Below are 21181 nucleotides of genomic sequence, written 5' to 3'. Positions count from 1 at the left end.
CGACTACAGTACTCAGTAGTCTCAGAAGTAACGACATAAGTTGAAAAGAAACAATAAATAATATGATTTGGGATCTAATTTGAAATTGGATGGCGTTTACAGACTAGGCTTCATAAGCATCACGCGATTGAATACATGGGACTACACACTACCGCAATTAATGGTTATGGTAGTCCAACTGAAACTGTTATTTCGAGCATGATTTTAATAGGATTATAGCTTACCATTCACTTCACTCGTGGACAGTGGGCTGGCTTAGGCCGTCATTCATCTTTCAGAAGGTTTGGTTCTCACTCTGAGATCTGGATTAGGGCCAAAACCTAATTCTAGGCCAGTAAGTTGAACAAAGCTCAAAGTAATGCAACTGCGACGGTTCGTAAAACCCGCATTGCTCTTCACCGTAGCAATCCGGGTTTCACGAACCGGCGTATCTTTCGTGCGTCGGTTCGTGAAACTCCTTTTTCTCAATTTCTCGACATTTCGAGTACCGTCGTTTTTTTCTTTCTTTGATAAAATTAAGAATAATTAATTTTGTGATCTAAAATTTTGGGATTTGGTAGAGTTTTGAAAGCACTTTCATTTGGTACCAATATCTCGATTTTGAAAATTTTGACCAAAATCGAAATAGCGTCAGTTCGTGAAAACGCCGACGAATTATCTCATCTTGTATATACCCTCTCCCGAAATATAAGAGTAATGTGAAATTACAATTTTACAAAAATTCTCTCCCTCCATTTCCCTGTATAAGTACTTTCAAATTCTCCCCCTTTCATCTTTCTGATTTCTCTTCTTATTCTCATGATATATTTCTTACATTCTATCTTCCCTTATTTCATTTCCCATTTCATCTCTCCATTGTTATAATTATTCTTTTGCACTCTTGAGACACTGTGGTCAGAAAGATTCGTGATGCTTTTATATGGCGACACAGGCTTCACTGTCGAGAATCATGCATGGGTATTTTATCAAAATATAAAATGAAAATGTACTGAGGAGGTCTGCGATTGTGCATTCAAAAGGAGGGTTAAATCATCTCCTGTTCTGGTGGATATTATAGTCTTTGTACGGAAAATCAAATGACAAAACTATAAATTTATTCCTGACGATATATTCAAGTGGACGTAACGTTTTCGTTCATGTATTACTATCTCTCTATCTATTTATCTATTTCTCTTGTCTCTTTTTTCACTTTACTTATTATTCATCCTACATCAACACTTTTTAACGCTTTGCTGCGTTGTTCAAAATAAAGCTTTACTTTTACAGTTTTGTTTATTATAATACTGTGCACATTAACTTTATGTGCTTTATATACTCTACTGAGTCAACTGTTAAAGTTAAAGGAAGTGAATGAATAAATATGATGAGTTTATTCTTTCAATTCAAACGTACCTTAACGGTCATAAAAGCATACATACGTATATTGTATGCTTTTATATAGGGCCTATATACATTTTTGAAATCCATTCTTTTGCATACTACCACCTTGTTTAACCCTAAAAAGACTGGGGGGGCCTAAAAGGCCTCCCCCCCCCCCCCCTCGACATTTCGCGCGATTACTCAGCAACACGCAATGCTCTCGCCGCGATGCTCTGTGACTTTTTTCTTTCGAGTTTCCCGCACATTTTGACACCAAATTTGTGACGCCCGGGGGTACCGTTCTGAAGTTACATAACATTTTGTACATGCACGTGAGACCGAAAATGGCTCAAAAATGCGAATTTGTGTACAAAGTCAATACAAATTGAGTTTTATCATATGGTTCATATAAATATGCTTATTTTTACTCTCAATGGCTAAAATCAATTTGTTTTAGTAGCATTATGCTTCAAAAAGGGTCTGCCACAAATTTTGCTGAAAAAAACAACAAAAACAAAAGGTCGAAAAAACAAGGAAATACATAAGAAATTCATAAAACAATAAAATAAATTAGGAATTAATTTTGATACCGAATTTTTTTTCAAGTACATTTGCTAAGAACGCTACAAAGAATATCTAGACCAAAAATGAGCACTTTTGGAGCTTTATTTACTGATTTAGATAAAAAAGTCTGATTTCTCGCATAAATTAGCATAATTAATCAAAATAAAATAAAAGAAGACTATTTTGGAAAATTTAAATATACGATCTTGTAGATTACATCGCACACTACCATTGTGCAAATTTCCGCGGCGATCGCGTGATTCACGGCCGAGATCTTAAGGGGGGGCCCTTTAGGCCCCCCCCCCCCAGTCTTTCGAGCTACCAAAATAGCCCAGTCTTTTTAGGGTTAAAGGTGACTCGTATAATATAAATAGCTTAACATTTTCAGACACAACATACAGAAATATGTCAAGAATAACAGAGGAGATATAAATGAGGGTTCTCTATAGAACAGAGCTGTGAGCTCAAGGCATTATTTTAACAACTGCCCTTCCGTTCGAAGAACTTGCGAAAGCAGTTGACGATTTAAACAAAAGGGCACCGTAAGGAATTTTCTGATGATACGTGATGCCCCAAATGGAAACGATTTATAAGTGTATTGTGAGTTTATGGATCATCGCGTGGAACATACAACATAGATACAGTTTGACTTTACCCACATTCATAAGTCGCACATCATTCAAAAGCAGAGTTTAAAAGTGCATGCATCATTAATCTTTGATTCATTATTAATCCACACACAAACACACACGTGGCGTTTAAGTCATTAGCTGATCACGGTCCCTATGTCTATCTGAATTATATTTTTTATGTTTGTTATTTACAAAAGGTTTGTTGACTATAAATCAAAAACTGCTGCGTTGTTCAAAATAAAGCTTTACTTTTACAGTTTTGTTTATTATAATACTGTGCACATTAACTTTATGTGCTTTATATACTCTACTGAGTCAACTGTTAAAGTTAAAGGAAGTGAATGAATAAATATGATGAGTTTATTCTTTCAATTCAAACGTACCTTAACGGTCATAAAAGCATACATACGTATATTGTATGCTTTTATATAGGGCCTATATACATTTTTGAAATCCATTCTTTTGCATACTACCACCTTGTTTAACCCTAAAAAGACTGGGGGGGGCCTAAAAGGCCTCCCCCCCCCCCCTCGACATTTCGCGCGATTACTCAGCAACACGCAATGCTCTCGCCGCGATGCTCTGTGACTTTTTTCTTTCGAGTTTCCCGCACATTTTGACACCAAATTTGTGACGCCCGGGGGTACCGTTCTGAAGTTACATAACATTTTGTACATGCACGTGAGACCGAAAATGGCTCAAAAATGCGAATTTGTGTACAAAGTCAATACAAATTGAGTTTTATCATATGGTTCATATAAATATGCTTATTTTTACTCTCAATGGCTAAAATCAATTTGTTTTAGTAGCATTATGCTTCAAAAAGGGTCTGCCACAAATTTTGCTGAAAAAAACAACAAAAACAAAAGGTCGAAAAAACAAGGAAATACATAAGAAATTCATAAAACAATAAAATAAATTAGGAATTAATTTTGATACCGAATTTTTTTTCAAGTACATTTGCTAAGAACGCTACAAAGAATATCTAGACCAAAAATGAGCACTTTTGGAGCTTTATTTACTGATTTAGATAAAAAAGTCTGATTTCTCGCATAAATTAGCATAATTAATCAAAATAAAATAAAAGAAGACTATTTTGGAAAATTTAAATATACGATCTTGTAGATTACATCGCACACTACCATTGTGCAAATTTCCGCGGCGATCGCGTGATTCACGGCCGAAGGCCCCCCCCCCCCCCCAGTCTTTCGAGCTACCAAAATAGCCCAGTCTTTTTAGGGTTAAAGGTGACTCGTATAATATAAATAGCTTAACATTTTCAGACACAACATACAGAAATATGTCAAGAATAACAGAGGAGATATAAATGAGGGTTCTCTATAGAACAGAGCTGTGAGCTCAAGGCATTATTTTAACAACTGCCCTTCCGTTCGAAGAACTTGCGAAAGCAGTTGACGATTTAAACAAAAGGGCACCGTAAGGAATTTTCTGATGATACGTGATGCCCCAAATGGAAACGATTTATAAGTGTATTGTGAGTTTATGGATCATCGCGTGGAACATACAACATAGATACAGTTTGACTTTACCCACATTCATAAGTCGCACATCATTCAAAAGCAGAGTTTAAAAGTGCATGCATCATTAATCTTTGATTCATTATTAATCCACACACAAACACACACGTGGCGTTTAAGTCATTAGCTGATCACGGTCCCTATGTCTATCTGAATTATATTTTTTATGTTTGTTATTTACAAAAGGTTTGTTGACTATAAATCAAAAACTGCAGCCACGATTTGTTTGAAGTACTCTCTTTACACCTTACTTACAATATTACGTATTTTACGTACTCTCCGTGAATGTTACTCAGCCCATAAACTCAATAGTTTATTCGTTTCCATGCAGGTCATACTAACTCATTTTTGTGCAATATCAAATATAAAGTCAATGAAATGCAGAGTCGTGAAAGGTAGGTCATAAATCATTTGTTCAAAATGTATGTTACCTTTTAGGTTAAGTTAGTATAACAGCTTTGTTGTAGAATGTTCCCAATTAGCAATAAAGTACTGAAATAAGCAAACTGGTGGTTCATAAGTGTATTGGAAAGAGGGTGATCTGCATAAAATGAGCAAGGACGCAACCGCGTTTTGAACTAAACGCGTTTTGAACTAAACGCGTATCAAAACTGGCACGAAAGGGGGAAGCATAAACACGGGCTATATCAACTTATTATGATGATCAGGTTGGCGGTTGGGTTGATGGGTGAGTGGGTGAATGGTGTATGGGTGGATGGGTGGATGGGTGGATGGATGGATGGATGAATGGATGGATGGATGGATGGATGGATCGATCGATCGATCGAAAGTGGTTTGAGCGGATGGATGGAGTGATGGATAGAAGATTGTGTGGGTAGTTTTTGCAGATGGGTTGAGTATTGGATGAAAGAGTGAGTGGGTGGATAGACGACAGATGGGTAGATGGTGGTATCGGTGCAAAGGGTGGCTTGGTATAAATGGGTGTGTATATGGGGTGATGGATAGATATGGATGAAAGAGTGTCTGGGACAATGAAATTGTTTGTTGGCGGATAGGCATGGGTGAAACGATGCATGCGTGGGAGGATGGATGGATGGGCCAGTGGATGGATATGTAGGTGAATGAAGGTCAGAATAGGGATTAGGGTCGAAAGTTTGGGTTCATCAGGATTGGAAATGGGGTCGCGATTGAGTTGTTTATAAAGTCTGTGATCGTGATTTTAATTATCGTGTCTGTTGTTACTGTCTTCAGCTTTGTAATCATACCATTTCTAGTCTGTCGTTCTCAGTGAAGATAGGTTCGGCAAGGTTCGCTCGGTTGCCCCTTGCGATACTTCGAATGATCTCGCTCGCTCTCTCGATCTCCCCTTGACTGAGCAGCCAGCGTGCGGACTCGGGAACGATCCTAAAAATAGACAGAAATTATTTGCTTCAGAATGGTCTCATATATTCATGTAATGTGCAGTTTAATGTTTCCAGGTTAGCGTGCCTGGTCAGTGACGGGGCATTAATCTGCACATTACTTGAATATGAGACCGTTCTGAAGCAAATAATTGTCACACAACAGTAGATTGTATCTTAATGTACTCTTAAATGAATCCCACAAGGATTGGAACAATCATCCCTCAGCATTCCCACTGATTCCCACTGATCGGTTACTAGCCATCCCCTTTAAACTGAGTACAGAGTTTCAGAATTTCCAGGTTAATGTTTCCAGGTTAGCGTGCCTGGTCAGTGACGGGGCATTAATCTGCACATTAGTTGAATATGAGACCGTTCTGAAGCAAATAATTTTCACACAACAGTAGATATCTTAATGTACTCTTAAATGAATCCCAAAAGGATTGGAACAATCATCCCTCAGCATTCCCACTGATTCCCACTGATCGGTTACTAGCCATCCCCTTTAAACTGAGTACAGAGTTTCAGAATTTATAGTGATTGGGATGAGGAATGGGAATGTTTTCAAAATCTATAACGAATTGCAATGAACAAAGATGATGACATCGCAGCCTCACCATAAAAATGTGTGAGTTGGGGCTCAAGGAAGCAGAACAAAAGAAGAAGGCATGCATAGATTTTTCACAGGTGAACTTGTTGAGCAAGCGGTACTGTAATGGAATTACACTGCTACATTTCTGAAATATATGAGGCTCTGATGTCATCAACACTGTTCAGTGTAATTTGTTTAAGATTTTCAATTTATTGGTTTCTCTGCTCAAGGACCACAATAAATTCCACGAATCTATACATGGAGCTGTCGATTTATGTACTACATGATGTGAAATTATGAAAATCGTCCGGAATGCCCCTTTAATGGCTTTCTTTTTAGTTATGTATGTACGGTCTGGATGAAACCTCTACTATGCAATTAATGTCTTGATCATATATTCCAACTTGGAACATGTTGCGGATTGCAGTATAAACATCGGAAATATCATGATTCTAATTACGTTACCGACTTTCCCGACTAACTATTGGATCTTACAGTGAAATGTCCGTTCGTCTTTGAAACTTTCGAGAAAAAAAAAATCAGCAAATCACACAATCTTTTTTTTTTCTCCCCGTTTTCCTTCTCATCACTGAACGGACTAAAGGGCAGTAAGACAATCAACGATCTAGGACGATATTGTTTTGGATGTGATTTACCTCAAAAGCAAAGAAGAACAGTATAAATAAACATTCAAAGAAAGAGTATCTTCTAATAACCAGACTCATCCTGGTCTCTTTTTCGTCTGTAATCTAACGTCAATGGGGAGGGAGAGATTTAGGGAAAGAATAATCCATGTTAACGTACGGTAGGAAGAGGAAAAACGCTGCGATGGGCAGAGAGATTGCTAGCTGCAGGTGATGCCAGTCTCGTAGAAGGTAAGCCAGAACGGACAGCCCCATGTATCCGACTGAGAAGGCAAAGTTGATACCCTGGCCAGCAAGAACACGCTTCGACGGGCCCACGAACTCCGTCCCTAAATCATGGCATAAAGTAATTGGAATTGAACAATTGCATGATCCTTTAATTTATTCAGTGATATATACAATACGATTGCAGGATGAAGTGACCTCCTATCAAATTATTTTTGAATTCAACTTAAAATGAAAGAACAGAAGTTTTCTCTTTAAAATAGTGATTATATATCTTGGTTCTTTGGGGATTCCCTTCCATTAGAAATGACGTGGTGTTCCATCATCTCGTCTCTCTGCAACTCCTTTTTTTCCTCCTCCTTATTTCGTACATCAAAATCTCTCCTTTTGTTATCCTTCTTGTCCGTTTCTTGTTTCTTTTTTCTTTAAACCTCCGCACGGTCTCATTTTAAGATCTGTTTCAAATAAGCTCTGTGTAGTTAAAAATCAATAGATGGATCGATGGAATAAAAGAAGTAAACTCGAAGACAAATGTATAGCCGACATACCGATGATAAAACACATCATGTAGACACCAATGTTTGCACTGCCGACGATCATTCGGAGGACGGCAAACGACCAGAAGGTCGGTGCGAAGGCCACGGAGACGCCGAACAGGAGCTGAATGACGAGACAGATCCACAGGGTCCGACATCGACCAATCCTAGAGTATAAATATGAAATGCAAATAAGTAAAACTTCCTTTATATTACGCAGTACTATATTATGGTTTACTAAGACCACCTAACGAAGATTTTCACTTCGATTTTTTGAACTGTCTTTTTTTTTCAGTTTGCTGATATTATTGTTACCAATACGTCCTCCAACTTTTTGTGAAATGATTTTGTTTACTTTCTTCTTCGTCACGTTGTTTGATATACGTTTACAGACAATGCTGGATGACTGAGCTTGTCAATGACGTATTGGCTCTGCTGAGAACTTTTTTTCTCTCTCATTTTTCCCATAACGATGGGAGGCACATTAGTAACGTATGCATTGTCAGTTATAATCATAATATTGCTATTCACGTAAATATCAATAAGTGAGGAGGAGCGAAAGAGCTGTAAATACGAGAAATAGACAAAACTTTGAAATGATGCAGGCGATACTAGGTTCGAATCCTGCCCATTGTTTTTTGGGCTTTTTGTTTTGTTTTGTTTTGTTTTGTTTTTTAGATTGTTTGTTGTTGTTTTCTGGGGTGTATTATACCCTCTAACTTTGACATATTTTAGCGGCTACATATCCCTCCTGGGATAAAGACGGAAGGTTTATTTGGGGAATAAAGGTATGAATAGAAGAGTCTTTACTTTGGACAGTCGAAAATCGAATATTTAAGATAGATGCGCCAAGGTGCGTCATGTCTAAATATGCATTCACCAATAATCCCACGCTCAAAACACACCTACCTATCCGCCAGCGACCCAAAGACGAAACTGCCGACCAGTACCCCTACGAACCACATCGACGCCGAGATGTCCGACAGATCCTTCCGGTCACACACCAACTCAAACTAGGAAGATAGAGGAGTTATTAAAAAGCATAACAACTGCGGAGTATAGCTATAGTAAGGCGTAGATCTACAGTAACGATTTCATTCTTATGGTACACTATAGGAAACTATATGCCGTTCGAGGCTTCGTCCATTTTTTTTCTTTTCCTTGTTTTCTTTACTAGGCCGTCTTTTACTGAATTAAAAACAAAAGAACATATCACATTTACACTAATAACACAAATAAGCGGAGAATGATGGAAAACATTTTACTTTAATACAGCAGTTATTACTTGAATTAAAAAAAAAAAAAGTCTAAAATATTTTGACAGTTTGATTGTCGAAGATCTTTGGAAAAAAAATCGTGACGAAGCACAGCGTAGAAGAATATTGTATTAAGAATTTCGCGTTAACCGGCTGTGCAACATCATTTTATTTGTTGTAACTATAAAATAAAGTTAACTTGAACCAGCATTGTTTTACCCCGATACCATGTAAATTAGGACTTACACTTTAAAAAATAAAGTGAAGTGCGTGACTGCTGACGTATGTAGGACCTTACATTATGATTTTATCCAGAATGTGTAATTTACAAATTTAGGATAAAATACATAGGTCTACCATCCCAACTACATTCAATGAAGAGAGGGAAAACGCTGCTTCTCATGAGAAAATGGTGTATACTCATTGCTAATAATTCATAACCTTGCTTAATTATATTGGTAACATTCCAGTAAAATTTCGTTCAGACTGTTCATAAGGTTATACCTTACACATCACTGTGAAATAGAATTGAAGCGCACATACTGATGAACTAGAAAAAAAAATATGATAAAGTCTTCGCTTTATACCTCCATATTAATGGTGGATTTATATCGACTGGTGTCGAATATCCAACCAGTTGAACACGAAATGACGTCAGACTTCATCGGGTCTCTACTGAAGGGCGCAGTCATGGTCCAGTTTTCCTGATCAAAGTCAACCAGCGAAGAGAGCGTCAACCCGGACACGTTGTACATTTTGCACTGGCTGTAACCTTTGACTTCCGTGTTGTTCGGGTCTGCCGGCGGGATGCTGGCCTGCCGCTTTGCCTGCGCGCACGCCGTTGAGTCGAGTTGAAAAGAAGTGCAGTTTTCGGCATCCCACTGAGGCACCTGGTCAGGAGAAGACCATTATGATGACAGACGATGAGGTAAAACTCGTTTCGACACGTCTACGAGATGCTTAAGTGATGTCCCATCTGCAATGAACACTGCGGCGTATGTGAAAATCCTGAGCTTACTGGCTGTGGGCACAGTCAATGGGAATGCCACGGCTTCTTAGCAACTTGTCTGTAATATATACTACAAGAACATGACCCTTCATTTACATTCTCTCCCTCCCCCTCCCCTCTATCCCTCTCTCCCTCTCTCTCTCTCTCTCTCTCTCTTTCTCTCTCTCTCCCTCATGTTTGTATCATCTAAATCGAGCAAGAGTATTGACAAACGATCAGGACAGTCTTTGCAGGTAGGATGCTCATTTTGGAAATGACACAGGAAAGACTATATCAGAATAACTATCTATTTGTGCGTCTAGTATTTCAGCAGGCACCCAGGCAAATGAGGGGATAGGAGCTTACTATATAGGGGACCCGCATATATTACAAGCCTAGAAAGGTCACATTATATGTTGACATCCATACCTAATCATCGCGTCTTGAAACAATGAAAAAGAAAACTTTAACACCAAGATGACCTACAAAACCAATGTCTCCATTAGACAATAGGCCTACTCTTTATCAGGGGCCCTTTTTTCAGGGTAAGGTTTGCTGTCCTCTACTCCCACCCACGTCAGGGCTCCTTATAGGTTTTGCATCAGGATCGTCTCATGAATGAAGCTGGAGAATGTGTTGTCTATCCTGTTCTTCTATTTCCTTTTCCCATCCATTCATCCGGGCATCCACCCATCCATTCAATTGTTCTGATATCCCGAAGAGGTAATAAATGTCTAAAAGGGCGTATATTATGTACCTCCATGGAAATCTAGGCCTATACACACATAATAAACACAGCTTATAATACCGCCCACGGCAGAGAAAAATCCGTATAGCCTCCATCAAGTCTGTTTTGGTTTTTTTTAAGAGAAGTGAAAAGCCTCAGTTTACTCACACATACAGTACGTATACATGTAGAGCATTGTACCAAGGAGGTATGAGACCTCCTTGATTGTACTAGTAATTCGTAATTCGCGTACGAATGTTTTCCTGTCTGGGCTATGATACCAGCTGTCGCACGTTCTTTCCGTGGAATGGAGAGAAATATAATATTAGGAAGACCTTGATAAAGATCATACTGATAAGAATTGTATAATACACACAACGGGAAGATGTGGATCATGTTCGGTTCATTCGATCTCACTCGCTGCCCTGAGATAGTACGATACACGTGACTTTATTCGATGGATGAAAAAAAAGAGCGTGCGTTCAGCTGATCATCCACACAATTTCAGTGATCACGCCGTTGCGCGAATGCACATAGCAATCCAACGAGCAGCACCATTATAAATCAGTACCAAACATAGAAGAAAATGCGGAAATAGGGCAACTGCCAATTAAGACAGGTAGTCAATCCAAGTCTAATTATTGAAAGTGAGGCACAGTTTTGCAGCTCAGAGGGACAGCTATAGGCACAATTTTATATGATGAGGGTTTTTTCCGTCTTCTTGATCTCGGCTCCCTTATAAAAACCATTTACTTCATCCGATCGTGACTCCTGCGCGGGGAATATAAGCAAGTACTACTACAATATGTGTATAAACAAACCTCTTTACGAAACCGCAGATAATACTCTCACATGTCCACGTACGGTGAGAGCAATTTCGCTTGTCCAGCCCGGCATCTGCATCTGGCATGTATACAATGACTACAGACATGCTTGACCAATTAACAAAGGACACATTAATTCTAATATAATATTATTTGCAAAGGGTAAGGAGCCAACGTACAGAAAGCCTATGCATACAGCCCTTACATGAGTCGATTTCAAGCGGCCCCCTAATATGGCAGCGGAATGTGTGAAACAGCAGTGCTCCTCCGCCCGGCAATGTGGGTTGAGAAGTGCAGCATTTGAACATTTGGATGTAAAAGTGTATCTTTATCGGGCCTTCCGTGTATTGAACTTGAAGGAAGGTACGAGTCGTACCTACTTCATAGTATGAGTAAAGAGGTGCGTGCGTGTGTACAACCAGTAGGCAAAACATCATACTCACCGAACACCAGTGGTCAGTACTTCCTCCTAGAAAAACAATGCCGATGGCGTGGAATCCACATGGAATCATCATGATAAACACAGCAAAAAATATCAGAATTTGATATCGCCCAAATTCTCCTATAACCGTTAGAATATCGTCGAACCTCATTTTGGTTTTTCCTTTCTCTCAAGGAAGACGGCACACGCGTTTGAACTGGACGAATGGAGAACAAAGAAATGAGAGGACGATTTAACTCAACCCAGCTTATTCGTGACACAGAATGATGCCTGCTGTAAGGCTGCGTTCACATAGAAGTATACTATTCGGGTATTCGGGCTCGTTTTTAGAGGGCACGCGAATAGCTTGAATCGAACGAAAGGATTTCCTCACACCGGTTCACATAGGAGGGCACTATTCGAAAGTACCGAATAGCTGCGAAAAGTATAGCAAAGTGGGAATCGAACTTGTTCGATTTTCTTGCAGCGTATACCGTCTCTCGTTTATGAAATAATGACAATTTTGGTCTGGATTTGCCCTTTAGCAAAAATAAGCATGTAGACTGACATTCTGATGCAGTTTAGAAAGTGTTAATAAGATTTGCTGGGATGTAGGAGGAAGAAATCCTCACTGCATGGGATGGTGAGTTGACGGTGCGGGTGATGGTGTATTCGGTGCCCAAATACCGAATAGCGAATAGCGAATACCGAATACCGAATACTTCTATGTGAACGCAGCCTAATCGACCTCGTGTGCCAGCCTCTCTTCAGCCTTTCTGTAGAGGTATACTCTCACTGTTGTTGCCGGAGACAATCGCGGCAAGCGACACCAACGGAGAGTGCCAGAGCTCTCGCTGGGAATTGTTAGTTTTCGGCTTGGGTCCAGCTCGCTCTCTCTCCTACCTCCAAGCTCGCACTCGTCTCTGTTGATCTCCTGTACCTACATACTAACTTGTTATAATCAATTAAGGAGGTAGTCAATGTGGCCTCGACGTTGGGTGCATTTCTCGTGAGTCACAACATTGGCACATGTACATAATAATAAGGAGGATAGTGGTACCTCCCTTATAGCCTACATATCTACATAGTCTACATAGTCTACATGGTCCATGCTGGCATGTGTGTGGGGAAACCCAGTGAAACAAAGGACAATTAAGTTGAAATCATAAAGTAATTACATAATCAAATGATAGAACCATCAATGCACGTACATGTATACCTTCGGGTGAGTCTTATTTCCAAGCAAGGATCGAGTAGGAGTACATCAGGGGTTTTTTTCCTACTATATTGTCAAAAAACTGGAAATTTAGTGAAGGTTTGTAGGTCAATAGAAGAGACCTGACGTGAAACCAGGGCATTGTCACTTTAGCTGATATGGGTACCGTGTATATTTTATATAATATATGAATTCAAAGGACTTGGTAAATCTCCAACTAAATTATATACTAGACAAGCTCGTCCACTGAGAGACCCGCGGCTGTATCCCGCCCTGTCTGATCAGCGCGTCCTGCTATCATAGCATTTACGGGGGCATCTTGCAACGAAGTCTTTGCAATTTTAATTGTTGCATGCCTGGTAGCTGGCTGGTCGTTGTCCCCTCGCCCTGTTGTATGCCTCCTGTTTTGTTTTACTTACTCAATAACATTTTATTTTGCCCTTGTGTCAAAGCCTCCTTGTTAATACTGATAGAAATAGTGATAAGGTGTATTTCAGCTTCAATGTCATAAATTGTAAAATAGTAGGGTTCGCGCGCACATCATCTTTGCTCTCAAGTTGACAAGTGAATTAGAAGGCTTCAAGAAGACTCCACACCAATTTTACCATATTTCTTAAGCTTCAATATTGTAGTGCTTTTAAGTGGATATGTCTTGGCCAGACCAATGAGGAATTGTATAGAGCTGGAGTTCCAGCTTAATATGATTATTCAAACAGCTTTCAGTTTTCTATGGATGCCCAAAGGAAGGTGTACTAAAGTTGCGCATTTGATGTTCGATATTTGAACCCGGGTTGGATATTTAAACTGTTTATTCAGTAGATCTACATGAAATAAACTTTTTCCTATGGATGAAACGAAAGTTAATCCCGTCCAAAAATATGTGTAAACGTGTAAAACAGACCTGTATTGTGGAATAGTTTGAAACTATTCTCTCCTGGAATTACGAATTAATCTCTTTTCAAATTACAATCCTACAAATAAAACTGATACGTGTATGATCTTCGAGTATAGCTCTTAATTATAAAATCAGTAACCACCTGGTAACTATGTCAGATTAGTGTCTGAATATGCCCAGTTGAGTAATTTGTATTTTGATTTCATCAATTTTTGCGCAATGTCTTTTCGCGCATTCCCGTGACTAATATACCATTACGTATACCATCGCTCATCAAGTATATAGGAAGTTGTTGTCGTCGTTTCATTTTCATCAGAGAAGATGGCTGGATTGCCCATATTCAGCTGCCATAGCTGTTTTTCCATGGGGTCCAGCTGGAGGTATAATTACGATCATTGTAAAGAAGACACAATCTTCCTTATTGAACGTGTTGAACGGAAAGTCATTGTGCAAGAAATAATCAATTGACTGTGTTTTGTAATGTATCACAATTAGAATGATGTTGCTTTTCTTACAGCATATATAGTAACAAAGTATTCCATTCACGTGCTCCCTCCCATTAAGTTCCATAGGAAGGAATTCACTTAGTTGTTGCTAGGTAGGGCAAGGCCACGGCAAGCTTCATCGTTGCAACTTTTTGTGAACGAAACTTGCATAAATTTTGAATACATTACGGAACCGCTCTATCGTGTTCCTATCTGTGAGGCAGATCCTAGTTTGGTCCATACTTCAAATGTTTGGAGTGGCTGCAAAGGAATAAAGATAGCTGTGACTGTAGGTCCATGGTCAGACCAACCAGCATAAGATTACTTTTCGACGTGAAATCAAACAGTACAAAATACATATTGTATTCAGGGAGGTGCTAGAGAAGGAGAGGCAACTAAAGCTCTCCTTTGAAGTCATGCGCGGCACCGCCGAGAAGTTATGCGTTCAACTACAGGTGTTACCCATGTGCTTTGACAAAAGAGAGCATCAATAATCCGGACTAGCGCTCTCACATCTAGAAATATTTGCTCCTACTGCAATTCGCTCTCTCTTTCAATGTGATGACAACAATGAATTTGTGTACCTTGAATTGGAGCAGCGAATCAAAATACAGTGTAAAACTCACAATTATAACAGCAAATAGTTTAAAAACACGCTGGAACACGCTTTAACGGAGTACTTTATTTGAAAGATCAAAATATCCCCTTATTAACAGATAGAAAATTAACATGCGGAAATGTGCGCATTATAGAAAAAATTAGGTTTTTAAGAGGGCCTAATTTTCATTTCCTTTCGATTTGCGAATTACGAAGAAACTAGAAATACATGTTAATAATATTGAATTCTTTCCTAAACTATTCTAAACCAATTCGAGTATTTCATTTAAAATTTTGCGGTGAAATACAGCTTGTAATTCAACGAAAGGTGAAATGCGTTCTTCGTCTCCGAACTTCGTCTTGCAACTAGAGCGGTGCCGAGCATGACTTCAAAGCGTAATGGAATGCTAGACATCCCATTGTAACGCCTTGAACCCAAACATGTGTTTGCATGAATTTCGAAGAGTTGCCACTCCATCTCTGTAACACCTCCCTGTTGTATTCTTTGCACTGGCTTGTGGAAAGAGCTCCTATTTGGGGATTTACAGCCACAAAACAAAAAAAAAAATGTTCAACCTTTAAAATGTATTAGCTTAAATATATCGAGCACAGTTGAGGGTGTTTTTTTTTTTGTTTTGTTTTTTTTTTTTCATTTTGGTAGCTGTCCCAACCAAGAGCTCCTGCTCATTTTGTTGTTTGGTTACACAAAAAAGAAAGAAACACAAACTAACTTTTACGGTATACAGTTTGTAATTTTAGTTGTAGAAAGGTTTGCACATGATGCATAACATTAATCATACTCACTGAACACCAGTGGTCGGCCCTTCCTGCGAGGAAAACAATGCCGAGGGCGTGGAATGCAGTTGGAATCGACAACACGAATACTACCCAGAACAGTCGAATTTGGTAACGGCCAAATTCCCCTGTAGCAGCTAATATATCGTCGAACCTCATTTTCCCTTCCATAAAAGGAAGATAAAACACTTTCGACAGGAAGAACAGAAAACGATGTGAATTTATGGCGAAAAGTTATCGGTTATTCTGTGTAGTCCAGATATTGCTAACTGTCTTCAATTGGCTGTTTACAAATCACTTTATAGGCCTTCAGTCTACCTCAAAACATTATTTTATTCTTTTGCTTATGTTGGCCCCGAAAAGCAAGCAAATTGTGCAGAAGACGAATGTCACAAGCCTCTCTCTGGCTTGCTGCTGTTGCTGGTGGTTGTCTCCAATGAGCCTTTCACTGCACGGCTTCAGGCTGAGCATGTGATATAGAAACAAAATGGAATAGCGGGGGAGCAGCTGTACCAACGCCTTTTCGCACCTGCAGTGCCTGTATGGTCCCGTGTGGAAAATAAATGATATTTACAAACGATTTGATGGGTGATATCAACTATGTCAACACGTACGAGGTTTGGCCAATCAAGTGCCACCGTTTGTTGAGTGTATTTTACATATTTACATAGCAATGTGCAACCTTACACTCGTGAATCTTCCAAGCTTTGTTGAACCTGATAGATATATCAAATGTTTGCTGCAAAGGAATGTAACATAGAAATGCAGCATGACACGTGAGAACTTTTGTTTAGGATGAGCTTAGTCTTGGAAGGAGTTGCACTTTTATGAAACACATTATGATAGGCGCTTTGGAAAGGAAAAACGCGCGTTCTTTCTTCCTTTCCTTCTTTCTTTCTTTCTTTCTTTCTTTTTTGATACCTTAATGCAGGGGTCCCTTTTCCGAAATTGAGCAAGGATGGGGACACGATAAGGAAAATTGGTATTCGTCTCTGATAGTATAAATTATTGTCATTTGTGAGAGCAACTTCAGCTCTGATAGAATTTCTCAGACTCCAGCGGCAACTTCGTTTGTGGCGGGAAAATCTTTGAAAATAGCCCGCAGATCTTGCGAAGATTCACGTATTCGTTTAGGCTTCTGGTGTGGTTCGAATGTCATCTTGTGACCTTGTATAGGCATCATTATTTGTTTCAGCCCTTGACTAGCATTTTACCAAGTTTCATGAACTTCCATATTCGTATGGTCATCTTATGTCAATTTCGGAAACCTATTATAGTATTGGTTGAGGTGAAGATTAAGCTTTTAACTTTTTGCGAGATATTTAGAAACCACTCTATGAAATGTTAAAGAGCATACAATTTTAAGGGGAATTGACAGTTTATTTAATTAAAATCGGTTTTGAAATGACCGAGATATCCAAAAACAAGGTAAAAACAGAACATAATTAAAGTCGTCGCGTATCGCATTTTATTGAGATCACTTTTTTGGATATCTCAGCCATTTCAAGACCAATCTTTATCAATTCAACTGTGAATTCATCTAAGAATTACATGTTCTTACATAGTTCAAAAGATATTTTTTTTTTTATTATTTCATAAACATGTTCAGCCGCAACAGGACTGGCGATATGAAGGAGACAGATGCCGCAGCTTATTAACATCCAGTTGCCTTGTGATCATTTCACCCTTGTGCCATGTGGATTGAGGACGTTATATGGATATTTTTATATAATTGATGACTTTTGTCAGATTTGTGTCCGGATATGTTCAGTCGAATATCTTATTCTTATTTCAAAGATCTTTGCGCAATTTCTAATCGTGCATCCTCCTGTCTTTACTATTATGTACCGCTCATCATTAGGGATGGCGAAAAGTAATTACATGTACCATGGACCTAATACACACGGACTATTCACGACAGTCTTTCTTTGATGTAATGATCGTCACCGACACATATGTGCATTTTAATGAGTACATTCAGGTGCCTCGACAATAACGATTGTGTAATCATGTATCGTCACTAACAAAATAGTCCAGGCGCAGCGACCCAGAAAAAATGACTTCGTTCAACCCACCCCGCAGAAAAGGTTTGACTGCATGGGGTGGTCGGTTGGACCCTCTGGAACACCCCTAGGGAGTATGTGATATCAAATTGTGGTATCAATGAAATTTTACAGGCCATTTTAGTTGCGACATGACCATATTCTTCGAGGAAGCGTCTGCGCACACTATAGACTACTACACGTACCACTAGCACTGCTACAGGCGCCAATGCCAGTGGTGCGTGTTATAGTCTTAGCGTACAAAGACTTTTTCCGCGACAAACATCGGCTTTTGCCTGCAAACTAACTTTTCACGCTATAGCTTGGGGTCGGTGTAGTGTAGTTTCCAGACGTTTTTATTTCGTCTCTATTTCTCCGAGTTGAAGCAAGCCAAGTGAGAGTGCATACCCAGCGATTGTGACGCCCGAACCGTTTTTTATGGCAATCATTGAGCATGCACCCTCACTCGGCTTAGCGCAATACAGCGGGCTTCTGCACAATACACAAGCTGTAACTCAGAGAAATAAAGGCGAAATAAAAACAGCTGGAAATTAAGACTAGGGTCGGTAAAGCTTGTCGCTATTGGGGCACTGAAAATGACAAAATTATCACAGTTTTTGCATTTATTTCACGAAGGATTCATCGAAACGCCTTAAAACTATATATGTGCATGTTGCTAGAGATGTCAGCAATACAATGGGATACATTGTAAGGTATAATATTGTGCATGGTTACCATGGTAACCGGATGCCTACAGGTGATTGGTAACTCCCAAAAATATCTGGAATTTAGACAGGTTTGTTTCTTTTGCCTTTCGTGCACATCACTCATTGTAGATGAGCTCTACACTGTAAAATTAGTCTGGATAAAAAGGGAAAAGGCGCCCAAGATTTTTCCCTCATTCTCTCCTCAGCATTAATTCATTACTGCACGTTTTGAATGAAATTTACATATCATGATATTTCATTTTATTCTCTCTCTCTCTCTCTCTATATATATATATATATATATACATATATATATATATATATATATATATATATATATATATATATATATATTACAATAGTTAACGAACACAAAAGTACGCTTAATTCTTTGATGGATAATCCAGCGCACGTGTATATTCCTTCTTTAGAAACGAATTTATCGGTATTCTTGAATAAACTTCCTTTAAGAACATAAACAATCAATTGCTTTCCTCTGCTCTTTTCCAGGATTGTTTTGAATAACCATCGCTCTGTAAATACTCGAAAGAGCTGCTATAGAATATTGGCTTTGCTTTCTGTATTCATCTTATTTTTAAGGAAAATTTGTGTCCATACATTATTAAAAACTATATACATTTGCTTATGCTTTGAAGTCAAATTTGTGTTGAAAGTACGACGGATGCAACTTTTTCATGCATTTTACTATTCGAAAATGATATCTTTCTTTCAATGGCCGTTTATTATGCCTTTGCTTACAAATTTTACTGTAACTTGAGAATGCTTCAAAATATTCTTCACATATACCTGATGTCGTACTCTTTATGCAGAAGGAAGGACATGCTTATTGAGCTTTTTGAAATTATGGGCTTTAGTTTTCGAGTTATTGACAACTAAATTCTGATTGGATAATACTGGTTGCCATGGCAACAGGGAAAACCATTTTTAACGAAAATCAATAAAAAATTGTGAGCTTTTTTTATTGCATCTATAAGATAAAAAAAAAAAAACAATGTTTGCAGCAGCAGGAGGCATTTTGGGGGTTACCAGTCACCTTTAGGCATCCAGTTACCATGGTAACCATGCACAATATTATAACTTACAATGAATCCCACTGTATGGATGACATCTCTAGCAACATATACATATATAGTTTTATGCAGTTTTGATGAATTCTTCATGAAATAAATGCTGAAACTGTGTGAGTTTGTCGTTTTCAGTGCCCCAAATAGCGACAAGCGTTTACCGACCTTAGTCTTAATTTCTAGCCGTTTTTTCGTCTTTATTTCTCTGAGTTGCAGCTTGTGTATTATGCAGAAGCCCGCTGTATATATTGCGCTAAGTGGAGTGAGAGCACACACCCAGTGATTGCGATTCGGTCGTCACAATCACCGGGTATGCGCTCTCACTCGGCTTGCTTGAACTCTTGAAATAAAGACGAAATAAAAACGGCTAGAAACTACACTACACCGAACCCAGCTTGGCGTGAAAAGTTAGTTTGCAGGCAAAACCCTTGTTTATCGAAGAAAAAGTATATGCGCGCTAAGACTAATACACGCAGCACTGGCACTGGCGCCTGTAGCAGTGCTAGTGGTGCGTGTAATAGTCTTGGCGTGCGCAAACTCTTTTACGTTTGTTCCAACAAATCATGATGAAAAGTGGCCAGTAAAATTTTACTGACACCACAATTTGGAACCACATGCTACCTAGGGATGTTCATAGAGGTCCTATCTACCACCTTGTCTGGTCAAACCTTTTCTGCGGGGTGGGTTGAACGAACTCCTTAATTAAGCCTCCTACAGGAATTAGCGCCTTGACTAAAAGAATCGTTTCCTTCATTTCAGTCTTGTTTCGCTGATGTGCCTTTTTTAGACGGAAATGTCTTTGAATAAATACAGATGATGAGGAGCAGCAAACCTGAGATCATGACAAATCTTGTGTAAAAAGATGGGTAATTGCTGATTCGCACATTTTCGCACACGCATAAGACCTTGCCTAATGGCAAGATATATCTGTTCTCTACCATTACCGCCCCTTTATGCTCTGGAATAAGCTGGAGAAAAGTGAAATATTGAGATCACAAATGACAATCATTCTGCCAAACTATTAGCTTTCTTTTAAAAACTGCCTGTTTCTCCCAAGCGAAATTGTTTGAGGTATGATTTTCTAACATACACCATAACTGCACATAACTTTACTTTACTTGATTTTTACTTTACTTGATTTTCGTGAGTTATTTTCTTCTGCGCATATAGTTTTAGATTTCTCGAATCTCCGTCTTGTTCTTCTCCCGGCTTGCTGGCGGTGACGATCATGGGATCAAAGCAGTGAAGTATGCTAAACAATGTCTTTGTGGGGCTTTTGAGATGTACAGGTGCATGAATTAATTAACGATACGATGAATGTCCTTGTGTATTAAGTCCATGCATGTACCTTCGTAAATATAAGGCCCCGTCACACTACAGCGTATAAATCAGAACGTTCGCCTAACGAATGATGAGCATATGCTAACCATGTTACGAGCGGATAAAGTAACGAATGAAAGCGAATGCGTACAGTCCATCCAACGGATGCTGAGCGGACAAAGCGAATGAGCAGCGAATACCCAGCATATGCAGAGCGATACTGCGGCGATCACATGACGGATCTCGGCTGACGCACACTTCACCAAATCATTTTGAGCAGTGACAGTATCAAGTAATGTTGTGACTGTAAAAATGGCCCCAAAAAGAAGGAAGCAGAAGTCACCACCAAGTACTCCTGATGTCACTACCCTC

The 21181-nt window shown here is 39.0% G+C and overlaps 1 protein-coding gene across 1 annotated transcript in view; it reads right to left on the bottom strand.

Annotated features, from left to right (window-relative positions):
* The window catches only part of LOC140242777 (organic cation transporter protein-like), a 29653-nt gene extending 13719 nt beyond the window's left edge, over positions 1–15934 (bottom strand). The window contains exons 1-6 of the mRNA XM_072322536.1: positions 15665–15934; positions 9295–9597; positions 8361–8464; positions 7464–7618; positions 6851–7019; positions 5320–5458 (exon numbers count right to left, since the gene is read on the bottom strand). Of these exons, the coding sequence (XP_072178637.1) occupies positions 5320–5458; positions 6851–7019; positions 7464–7618; positions 8361–8464; positions 9295–9597; positions 15665–15826 (1032 nt within the window). The 5' untranslated portion in view covers positions 15827–15934. The remainder of the gene's footprint in view (positions 1–5319; positions 5459–6850; positions 7020–7463; positions 7619–8360; positions 8465–9294; positions 9598–15664) is intronic.
* Between the last annotated feature and the right edge of the window lie 5247 nt (positions 15935–21181).

Source organism: Diadema setosum, chromosome 19 (genome assembly GCF_964275005.1).
Source record: "Diadema setosum chromosome 19, eeDiaSeto1, whole genome shotgun sequence".
NCBI classification, from domain to species: Eukaryota; Metazoa; Echinodermata; class Echinoidea; order Diadematoida; family Diadematidae; genus Diadema; species Diadema setosum.
Note: the sequence above shows the minus strand (reverse complement) of the source record. Positions and strands in the feature narration are given on the sequence as shown.